Genomic DNA, 12,215 nt, shown 5'->3' with positions numbered 1-12,215 from the left:
AGACAAGCTATTAAAAGACAAGCCATTAAAAGACAAACAAAAAAATTCAGCAAGATTACTAAATATACATCAATAACAAAAATCAATTGTGGAAAAAAATAGTATTTGCAAACATAAAGTACAATTTATAATGCAATTTTAAAATAATTCTTATTATGGAAAACCCCAAACATACACAAGGGTGGACAGAACAGCACCAATGAGTTTCACGTACCCATCTCCTGGCCAATATTGTTCACCTATATCCCCAATTCCTTCCTGCCTTCTATAGTATTTTGAAACAAATTCCAGGCTCATATCATTTTACCCATATACACTTGAGTATATATCTTTAAAAGACAAGAAAAGACTCTTTTGACATAACCGTAATACCACTATTGTACCTAAAAATTAGAACTATTCTTTAATATAATTGAATATCCAATCAGTGTTTTCAACATTCTAATTGTCTCAAAATTATTATAATTGTTTTAGAGTTTGTTTGCAATCGGTTGATACGGCTTTTTTTTTTTTTTTTTTTTTTTTTGGCTGCGTTGGGTATTCGTTGCTCAGCGGGCTTCCTCTCGTTGCGGCGAGCAGGGGCTACTCTTCATTGCGATGTGTGGGCTTCTCATTGCAACGGGCTCTAAGAGCGCAGGCTCAGTAGTCGTGGTGCACAGGCTTAGTTGCTCCGCGGCATGTGGGATCTTCCCAGACCAGGGCTCAAACCGGTGTCCCGTGCGTTGGCAGGCAGATTCTTAACCACTGCACCACCAGGGAAGTCCTGACACATGGCTTTTAAGGGTCCTTTAATTTATCGAGTCTTCTCATTTCTATTTTCTTTCCCCTCACTTAGTTTATTTTTAGGAAACTGGGTGACTTTTACTATAGAGTTTCCCACAATCTAGATTTCTCTGATTGAATCCTCAAGGTATAGTTTAACATGTTTCTCTGTCTTCTGTATTTTCTGTAAGTTAGTACTTGGATCTAGAGACTTGATCAGATTCAGGATTGCCTTTCACAATACCACTTCATGGAGGGCATTGTGTTCTTCCATCAGGAGGTGTAACGTTTGCCGGTCTCTTCACGATGCCACCAGCTACAGATCCATTTATTCATTAAAGGTTATGAATTACTTGGGAAACTCCTACCAAAAAAATTTTTTTTTATCTTCTATTATTTAGTTATCTAATGGTGCATATTATATAGGAAGGCAGAATAAATGTAATTTTAAAATATATATATATCAATAAATTTAAAAAGCAATAAATCAAAAAAAAGATGTGTTAGACATTCATGAAGAAATTATAAAATCTTATTAAATTAACTAAAAGTAGGCCTGAATAAATATAACATTCTATATAGTGCTATGTATAATGTTCAAAGATTTGAAGGTGACAGTTCTCCCTAAATTAATCTATAAATTCAATGCAACTCTATTTTTTAAAATCCCCAGTAGGGTCTTTGGTGGAACGTGATAAGTTGATCGCAAAATGCATAAAGAAGTGTCAAAAATAGCCAATACAATTTTTTTTTAAAGTGTGGGGTCCCCACCAATGAATGGGTCACCCTGGAGTAGTTCGTTAGTTAGTTGTTTATTTATTTATTTATTTTGGCTGTGCCGGGTCTTAGTTGCAGCATGTGGACTTCTCAGTTGTGGCATGCAAACTCCTAGTTTCAGCCTGCATGTGGGATCTAGTTCCCCGACCAGGGATAGAACCCAGGAGCCCTGCATTGGGGGGGACCACCCACTGGACCACCAGGGAAGTCCTGCCAATAAAATTTTGAAGAAAAACAAAGAGGAAGAGTTTACCCAGCCACATATCAAAAATTACTTTAAGGCTATGATATTGACTTAGGGACAGACAGAAGGGAGAATCCAGAAATAAATGCACCCATATACAGAAATGAAATGTGACAAAAGTGGTATTAGAAAACAGTGGGGGAGAGAATGAGCTATTATTCCCTATATAATTTTCAGATAACTGGTTGTCCAATTTTTAAATCCTTACCTCACAAAATAACGGATGTATTCAGGATCTAAATGTGAAAAAGCAAAATTCTTAATCTTTTAGAAGAAAATATACAAGAATATCTTTATGAATTTGAGAAAGGGAAAATTTTCTTACCCATGATTCAAAACACAAACCATAAAGAAAATTATTGACAAACCCAACTATATTAGAATTAAAGTTTTTGATATGTTAAACAGAGTTAAAAGCCAAATACAGATTAGAACACAATATCTGTAGTGCATATACCCAGCAAAGAATTAGTACCCCAAATGCACCAAAAACTGCTACAAATAGAGAAGGCAAAAGACAATCAACCCCGGGCTTCCCTGGTGGCACAGTGGTTGGGAGTCTGCCTGCCCATGCAGGGGACACGGGTTCGAGCCCTAGTCGGGGAAGATTTCACATGACACGAAGCAACTAAACCCATGAGCCACAACTACTGAGCCTGCGTGCCACAACTACTGAAGCCCACACACCTAGAGCCTGTGCTCCACAACAAGAGAAGCCACTGCAATGAGAAGCTCGTGCACCGCAACGAAGAGTAGCCCCCGCTTGACGCAACTAGAGAAAGCCCACGTGCAGCAACGAAGACCCAACACAGCCAAAAATAAATAAATAAATATTTTAAAAAAAGACAATCAACCCAAATGAAATATGGGTGAAAGATGTTAATAGGTAATTAACAGAAGAGGAAACCTAAATAAATGACCATTTATCTTAGTCAAACTTGCTAATCAGGAAAATTCAAATTAAAAGAAAAAGAGATATTTCGTATATACCAGATTAGCAAAAAATTTTGTCTGTAAATATTCATTATTAATGAGGATATGGAGTTTTAGAAACTCAGAGCAATTTGGAAATACCCAATAAATTGAAGATGCATATACCCTGCAACCCAACAAGTCCATTCCCAGGTATACGTTAGAGAAACTCTTTCATGTATGAACAGTGACTCACTCAAGAAGGTTCATTGCAGCATTGTTTGTAATCACAAAAAAACTGGAAATAAAAAAGCCATCAATAGCAAAATGGATAAATAAATTGTGGTAAGTTTATACAACGGTATAATAAGGTACAAGAGCTTAAAATAAGTGAATGGAAACTGTATGTATTAACAGGGGTTACTCTCAAAAACAAGATTTTAAGCAAAATAAAGCAAGTTGCAAAAGTGACATAAATGATATTACTGGTACGAAGTTTTAATATGTAAAATCATATTATATGTTGTTTAGAAGTGCTTTATATGTGGTAAAGATATAAAAATATACATGAGGACAGTGTAGGAGAGAAAAAACTTTTATCTACTCTCTTAGAGGCCCTGCCTGGGCTGGAAAATTAAACTGACAAAGACAAACTAACAGGAGAAAAGCACACAAATGTATGTAATGTAAGCTTTATGTGATGCAGGAGGATTCATAAGGAAGTAGTTAAGCCTGAGCATCTTTATACTTGGTTTGATGAACAGTGGACAATGTGATAGTATAAAAGGTAAGTGCAAAGGGTAATTAACTGGGGGAAACAGAGCAAGGCCTGTTTGTTTGGGTTCCTCTCAGAGTCTCTCTGTCTTCAGGGATAAGGGCACCCCTTTCCTCCAAGTAGAACCTACCTCTCACATGAGTAGCCGTCTCATAACCTACACTGCCCTTTCTCAAATTCCTTCAGCTTAAAATACTCAGTATGCCAAGGTGCCATGTTTGGGGGTAGCATATTCTGAACCCAGTCAACTGATAAATACCAAATTTAAGAGAATGGTTACCTCTAGGGAGAGAGTGAGGGAAATAGGATTATATGTGATACAATAAAGTCTTAGACTATATCTTAAATGTTTTCTTTAGTAAAAAAATGTGAATCAAATATGGCAAAATGTTAAGATTTCACAAAGGTAGGTGGTAAGTTCATGGGTAATCATTATACGGTCGTTTTTCTATACTCTGCCTTCCTAAAATATTTTACAGATTTTTTTAAGGCAGTTAAAAGTTGTAGGTTATTATTCAAAGTACTGACTTAGTTTATCCCAATACTTCCTAAATATAAGGTTATTTTACTAGAGAAACAAAACAAAACACCCTGCTATGATCCACGTCCCAGCGACAGGATTTCAATTCTAATCAAAGTGGTGAAATCACACCAATTGCAGAACCCCATCTTTTGGTCAATGCAAACACGCCCTCTGCTGGTCATATGGTGCCCTGTCCCAAAGTTCAAAATAGTGGGGAAGAGCAGTGAAACTTGTTCAATGAGACAGCTTTTACCAAGCCAGCCAAGTTAGGGAAAGAAACTCTCACAGAATTCCTCTCAATCACAAAAATACTTAAATCAGCTCCCACTCTCTATTACTATTACATATGATCCAAGACAAAATAAATTCCAGGGTACCACCGCAATCAACCTTTCCAGTTCCCTCAACCACCATGTACATTAACAATTCTGTCCCTACTCCGAAGTCTGGAGGTTGATGTATGAGATAGTAGATGCCACCCTTAACATTTGGGAATGGCAGAAGAGAACCCAAGTTCCTCTGGGTGGTGGTGCGGACACCACTGAACACTGAAAAATGGATAAACTAGTATTAAGGGAATAATGCTGGTGGGATGACAGGTAAATTTTTTCTTTTCAAATCTTTCTTTAAAGTTATAATACCTTTAAACAAAATTGAGGAAAAATCATTTAATTCATGCAAGAATCTACTGCTCAAAGAGAGAGGGAAGTGAGGATTGAATATTAAGAGTCTTCCTTTCAAAAAACATTTTTAAAAAGTATTTCGTTTTGCTTTGTTTTGCTTTGTGCTAATATCCATCTTCCCCACTAAAATTTAAGCTTCCTGAGACCAATGTGTGAATCCGTCCTACTCACCACTATATTCCCAGCACCTAACACAACGACCATCAGGTAGTAGGTATCTAATAAACATGTGATAAATAAAGGAATGAATGATCATTTCCTTGGAGTGTAAATTGGTACAAATTTTCTGGGGAGCAATTCAGCAGCAGACATTGTGCCTTTAAGACGGTACATTCTTCAGTAATCATAGATGTGGACAACGAGTAAGTCCTTTAATAATCAGAAACATTCCTTTCAGGGATATGTTATGCAAAGTTCATTTTAGTTATAAAAAAAAATCAAAACAACCTGAATTTTAAAAGTTACATGTTTGGTTAAGTCTATTATGGTATAGCCATATGATGAAATGCTATGCTGTTATTAAAGTCATTTTTAAGAATATTTAATGATATGGGAAATTCTAATAACATAAAAATAGATTAAAATTATATATACATTATTTTATCAACTCTATTAAAATATGAGTATATACTTATTATATATGCATGAAAGTATACACACCAAAGTATTTTACTGTAGTTGTATGTGAGTAGAGGGATCATGAATCAGGGGTTTTTTGTTTGGTTGGTTGGTTTTGGTTCTGTTTTTAACAGGTGCCAGCACTGTTTTGGACACTTTATTTGTATTAATATATCTTTAAGTTTTTAAGCAGCTTTATCAAGAGATAATTGCCTTATAATAAATTACACCTATTTAAATTGTACAATTAGATAAGTTTTCTTTAAGTGTTAAATATTACTTCTTCTATAAAGATTTTAATGCAATCAACTTCACTTTTCCTTAGATTTTAATTACGTATAATTATTTGGTAGAATATAAAATTATTCAACCAACAATTTTCTTCTACTGAGACATTAAATATTGTTATGATTTGTAGGGGGAGGTTCTAGTTTTCTTGAGATTAATTGATATATAACGTTGTATTAGTTTAATGTGTACAACATAATGACTTTATATTGCAAAATGGTTACCACAATAAGCTTAGTTAATGTCAATCAGCAATAGTAACAATTTTTTTTCTTGTGATGAGAACTTTTAAAATCTACTAGGTAAGTTCTGATACTGTATATGTCGACACCCATGAAACTATCACCACAATCAAGATAAAACATTTCAGGGGACTTTCCTGTTGGTCCAGTGTCTAAGAAACAGCACTCCCAATGCAGGGGGCCCGGGTTCAATCCCTGGTCAGGCAACTAGATCCCACATGCCACAGCTAAGACTTCCATGCCGCAGCTAAGAGTTCACATGCTGCAACTAAAGATCCTTCATACCATAACTAAAAGGTCCCACATGCCGCAACAAAGATTGAAGATCCCTCGTGCTGCAACTAAGACCTGGTGCAGCCAAATAAATAATTTTTTTTTTAATTTCATCTTTCCCAAATGTTTCCTCATGCATCCCCCAACTCCAGTCTCTATCATTTCCAGACAAACACCGATCTGCTTTCTGTCACTATAGACTGGTTTGCAGTTTCTAGAATTTTATATAAATGGAAGCATACCATGTATACCGTTTCTTTGTCTAGTTGCTTTTACTCCCCATAATTCTTTTGAGATTCATCCATGTTGTTGAGTGTATCAATACTTCATTTCTACTTACTACTGAATAGTATTGCATTGTATGTATATACTAGCCTGTTTATCCATTCACCTGTGGATGGGCATTTCGGCTGTTTCAAGTTTTTGACTATTGCAAATACAGCTGCTATGACCATTTGCATATAAGTCCTTTTATGGACATATGCTTTCATTCCTCTTGTATAAAACACCTAGGAGAATAATGGTTGGATGCTATGGTACATCCAATATTTAATTTTTTAAGAAATTGTCAAGCTATTTTCCTAAGTGGTTGTACCATTTTACATTCTAACCAGCAGTGATTGAGAGTCCCAGTTCCCCTGCATCTGTGTTAACTCTTGATATACTCAGTCTTTTTAGTCATTCTAATAATTATATGTTGATTGGCAGGGAGTGTTCTTTATGCTTGTGTTTTCCAAATTTTCTGCAATGAAATATATGTTTCATAATTAAAAATTGCTTACAGTATCTACAATAAAAAGTAGCCTAGTCTAATATGAAGTCAGTCTGGAGACTTCTCATTCTGAAAACTACCCAATACAGTCTTCAGAGCACCCAGCAATAGCTGTGTAGCCTGCATAAGCCTTCCTCAGAATATAATTTTTTTTTAATCAGTTTTCTTTTCAATGATATAACCACACTGGGGTTTTAAGAAAAAATTTAAACACATACACCTCTTTATCTAGCATGTTATTTCCTTTTTCTGTTTTCTCTTCCAGCTTTTACAGTTTTAATACACAATTCTATAGTTTACTATTTTTACTTGTCATTATATCATATTTTCCATATCATATTTTCCATGCTGATTTATCTTTTCAACCATAATTCTAAATGTCAAATTAATGCATCATAAATTTCCCATTGTTTGGCTGTTTCTAATTTTTTATTATTAATGATAATGTTGTAATAAATAACTTTGTACAAAAAGCTTGTTTCTTCTTTTAAATTATTTCCTTATGAAAATACACAGGAGTGAGATTCCTGATCAAAGACAAGAACGTTTTTCTAGGTCTTGATATGTACTGTCACATCGCTTTCCCAAAGGGGCTTACTGATTTTAATGTCACTTGCCACGTGTCAGCACTAGTTTCTGCAGCATTTGCCAGTTTCCTAGGTATAACATACCTTGTTGTGCTAATTTGCACGCGGTTGACTGCTCACCAGAGTAGACGTTTTCTCATGTGTGGGATCACTGTCCGCTGTCCTTTGCTAATTAAGGATGCTTTGTCTTCACAGACCCAGAGCGGAGGAGTATGACCCTTGACCCTCTTAGTGCTTCCCTGGCTGAGCACACCCAGACCCCTGAGGCAGATACTGTCCAAAAGGCGTAAGTATTCAAAGTCATAATGACATGGACTTCTCTACTTTTGTTTTTCTTTCTTTTTAATTAACTTCATTTCCGTTTTTTCCTAAGAGGCATGAAGATTCTCAGCTAACCAGCCCCATGCTCTACCAGCCAGAATTAAATTATTGTCTAAGAAACAAAGATTCTTGGGGAGTATTATACTGTGATGTGTTTCCTACTTAAACATATCCTTTGGCTGGGTGGGTGAAGAGTGAAATGGAACTCTAACTACGTGGAAGCAGCTTTCTCCATTTTTCCACATATCTGAGCTCTGCAGACATGCCTCGAAAGCAGAGGTCTCTCAGCTCAACCTTGGTTTCTCCTCTCAGCATTCACTCAGCTCTGGGTAAAATCAATAATACCAATAATACTAATACAAATTGCTAACGTGTATTAACTGATTCCTGTGTGCTCACCATGTGCTTACTATGAGCTCATCAGCCAGCAGCTCGGCCGGTCAGGCCCAGTCACTTCACCCAAGCCCCGGTTGGCAGTGGCAAGCTGGACCGATAGCCTCTGTGACCTCCCATGAGCCTTGGTGACTTTAGAACCTGCTCTCACCTGCCTCGTGGTATAAGGATTCCCTCCTGGGTCAGAAAGGCTGGGTGCTCTCTAGGAACAAAAAAGGGAACGGGGCACTTGGGTATTGAGGCAGCTATCTGAAGAACTCCACGTTTTAACTTTTGTATCTCATCTTCTCCAAAATGGATTTAAACTGCCTACAATAACAACCCCCTATCCACCAAAAAAGAAAGATGAGACAATCAAAAAAAATTTATTTTTAATCTGGAGGAAAAGAAAAAAGAACACCAACACTCCCCAAAAGTCATTATAGTCATTGTGACTAAAGTTCAGACTTTCAGACTGAAGTGAAAGCAAAAAAAAAAAGAAAGAAAAAGGGCTTCCCCAGTGGCGCAGTGGTTGAGAGTGAGCCATGGCCGCTGAGCCTGCGCGTCCAGAGCCTGTGCTCAGCGACGGGAGAGGCCACAACAGTGAGAGGCCCGCGTAACGCCAAAAAAAAAAAAAAAAAAAAAAAAGGAGGGGAGCAACATGATCAGGTTTTGTGGTTATCATTTGCAGCATGCCGGTTCCTCAGGGGAAATAAAGGTTTTCCTAGCACTAAATTCTAAAGTATTCTTCTATAGGTTTTATAGAGTGACATTGAATGATTTAAAGACTCATATATTTACAGGAAATTCCATTTACCTCATTTGATAAATATTTCTCAAGTTTCTATAGTAAGGCCCTGGGCTAGCCCAACTCAGTAAATATAATACTGATTTAGCTAAAAAATAAAATATCCAAGACCAGGCCTGGCACACAGTAGCTGCTGCTTCAGCTGTTACTCAATCCATATGGCTCTTTCTTAGTGACCTTTTTACACAGAGAACATAAGTCAATTATCCTCCAGACACATGGTCAGTGACAGCAGTTCTACAAGGGATCACACTAACACAGTACATGACATTTTGGTATCTGAATTTGATCAAGAATAGAATTCAGAGGGCATAAAGAAATGGATATATAGGCGCATGTTTCTGTGACAACCTTTCTTAAAGGTCACTTTTTTTTCAGCTAAGCCTTCGATAGAAGAAATTTTAGTTAGGTAATCCTATTTCATTTTGTTAAAGTCATAAATATGCAACCCCAGAGAGGCAAACTATTCCTTCCTTGGGGGTGTGGAGAAAAGGGAACCCTCTTGCACTGTTGGTAGGAATGTAAACTGATACAGCCACTATGGAGAACAGTATGGAGGTTCCTTAAAAAACTAAAAATAGAATTACCATATGACCCAGCAATCCCACTGTTGGGCATATACCCAGAGAAAACTATAATTCAAAAATACACATGTACCCCAGTGTTCATTGCAGCACTATTTACAATAGCTAGGTCATGGAAGCAACCTAAATGCCCATCAACAGACAAATGGATAAAGAAGAAGTGGTACATATTTACAATGGAAAATTACTCAGCCATAAAAAGGAACGAAATTGGGTCATTTGTAGAGACGAGGATGGACCTAGAGACTGTCATACAGAGTGAAGTAAGTCAGAAAGAGAAAAACAAATATTGTATATTAACATATATATGTGGAATCTAGAAAAATGGTACAGATGAACCAGTTTGCAAGGCAGAAGTAGAGACACAGATGTAGGGAACAAACGTATGGACACCAAGGGGGGAAAGCGGGGGGTGGTGGTGGTGGGATGAACTGGGAGATTGGTATTGACATGTATACACTAATACGTATAAAATAGATAACTAATAAGAACCTGCTGTATAAAAAATTAATTTAATTTAATTAAAAAAAAACAACTATTTCTCCTTCTCCCTAAGGTTTAGAACTTAGCCTGAGAGAACCCCAAAAGTGAAGACTAACTTTCTAATTTCCTTTATTCAGGGATGTGTTAAGAAAAAGAGGGCTGACCAAGTGTGTAAAATGCCCACCACAGTGAAGTTCCTGGCAGAAAAGAGATGCTCAATTAATGTTTGTTCATTTTCCCTCTTCTGTGTCCACGAGTTTTTCTTTTTTCTTTTTATGTGAAGTATAGTTGATTTACAATATTGTGTTTCAGGTGTACTGCCACGTGATTCAGTTATACAATACGTATCTTTTTTTTTTTCCAGTTCTTTTCCATTATAGGCTATTACAAGATACTGAATATAGTTCCCTGTGCTATACAGCAAATCCTTCTTGTTTATCTGTTTTACATATAGTGGTGTATACATCAGAGTTCTTCTTTAGCTTGGTCCTGTTGTTTTGCTTTTTTCAAAGGGGCAGAGATTATAATGTGCACCACCAACACAGAGGACTCCCAGGACATGGGCCTGACTCCCCAGAGGGGCTGGATCCTATAGATACATCTCTTCTTCCAAGAGGAAAAGAAGGGAAGACTGAACCAAGACTGTTCAACCAGCAGACACCAACCAACATCAGTCATGTGAGTGTAAACACTTAGGTACGAGCTTCGTCCAGAACACTACCTGGAAGGTGCTCCCATCAGGGCTGCCATGTACAGTTGTATAGATTGCTTACTATACAAGGGCACCTGCAAAGGGAAAAAGTGGGAGCTGAAATCCACGCTGTGGTCCACTCACCATGCCCTGAACCCCAGTATTGGGTTGCATTCTTCTGAAGGATGGAGTACCCAATTCTAATTTCTACTAAGGTACTAAAAGGAAACTCAGTTTTCCTATACTCACATCACTTCTGACACCACATGTGTGAAGGATTTTCCCACATCAACCAATTCTCCAGCTCTCTAGACACCAACCGGGTGTCCTATAATTCAACTCTGACACTAGCTACCCAGAATTAGCACAGACCCCACAGGTTAAGGGCTCAGTCCCACATGCCTGCTCCACTTAAGACACCAATCACAAGTCCCAGGTTGTCACCTGTACTTCTGACCAACAATCTATAAAATAAGGGGTTCCTAAAACCCATCCTCATGTTCAATAATTTGCTAGAACAGCTCACAAAACTCAGGAAACATTCACTTACTAGTTTAGATTTATTACGAAGGATATTTTAAAGGATACATATGAACAGCCAGATGAAGAGATACGCAGGGCAAGGCCCAGAAGGGTCTCAAGCACAGGAGTTCCTGTCCCCATGGAGTTGGGGGTGTGCCACCCTCCTACTACATAGATGTGTTCACCAACCCTGAAGCAATCTGAACTCCTTGGTTAGGGCTTTTATGGAGGCTTCATTACATAAGCATGATTGATTAAATCACTGGCAAATGGTGATTAATGCAACTTCTAGCCCTTCTCCCCTCCTCTGAGGTGGCGGGAGGGGCAGGGGGCTGAAAGGTCCAACCTTCTAATCCCGTGGTTGGTTCCACCTCCTTAGGGGCTTTCCAAAATAACTCCATTAACGTAAGCTCAGGTGTGGTTGAAAGGGGCTTGTTAATGAATAACAAAAGACACTCCTTTCCTGTTTATGCTCCAGAAATTAGAGGCATACCTCTCATTTTATTATATTTCACTTTATTGCACTTCACAGATAAATGTGTTTTTACAAATTGAAGGTCTGTGGCAGCCTGCTTCAAGCAAGTCTATCAGCACCACTTTTCCAACAGCATTGGCTCACTTTGTGCCTCTGTGTCACATTTTGGTAATTCTCACAACATTTCAAGTTTTTCCATTATTATTATATTTGTTATGGTGATCTGTGATCAGTGATCTTTGATGTTACCATTTTAATTGTTTTGGAGCACCATGAGCCATGCCCATATGAGATGGTGAATCTAATCAATAAATACGTGTTCTGACTGCTCCACGGATCAGCCATTCCCTCTCTTCCTTTCCTCAAGCCTCCCTATTCCCTGAGACACAACAATATTGCAATCAGGCCAGTTAGTAATCCTACAATGGCCTCGAAGTGTTCAAGTAAAAGGAAATGTTTCACGTCTCTCACTTTAAATCAGAAACTAGAAATGATTAAGCTTA

General features: G+C 37.5%; 1 protein-coding gene across 1 annotated transcript in view; it reads left to right on the top strand.

Moving 5' to 3' along the window:
* Nucleotides 1-12,215, top strand: part of KIAA2012 (KIAA2012 ortholog) — a 116,264-nt gene that overhangs the window by 92,422 nt on the left and 11,627 nt on the right. Inside the window, exons 16-17 of the mRNA XM_060152314.1 lie at nucleotides 7,652-7,742; nucleotides 10,537-10,702. Of these exons, the coding sequence (XP_060008297.1) occupies nucleotides 7,652-7,742; nucleotides 10,537-10,702 (257 nt within the window). The remainder of the gene's footprint in view (nucleotides 1-7,651; nucleotides 7,743-10,536; nucleotides 10,703-12,215) is intronic.

Source organism: Lagenorhynchus albirostris, chromosome 6, assembly GCF_949774975.1.
Source record: "Lagenorhynchus albirostris chromosome 6, mLagAlb1.1, whole genome shotgun sequence".
In the NCBI taxonomy this organism is placed as follows: domain Eukaryota; kingdom Metazoa; phylum Chordata; class Mammalia; order Artiodactyla; family Delphinidae; genus Lagenorhynchus; species Lagenorhynchus albirostris.
This window is presented reverse-complemented; position numbering and strand designations above follow the sequence as displayed.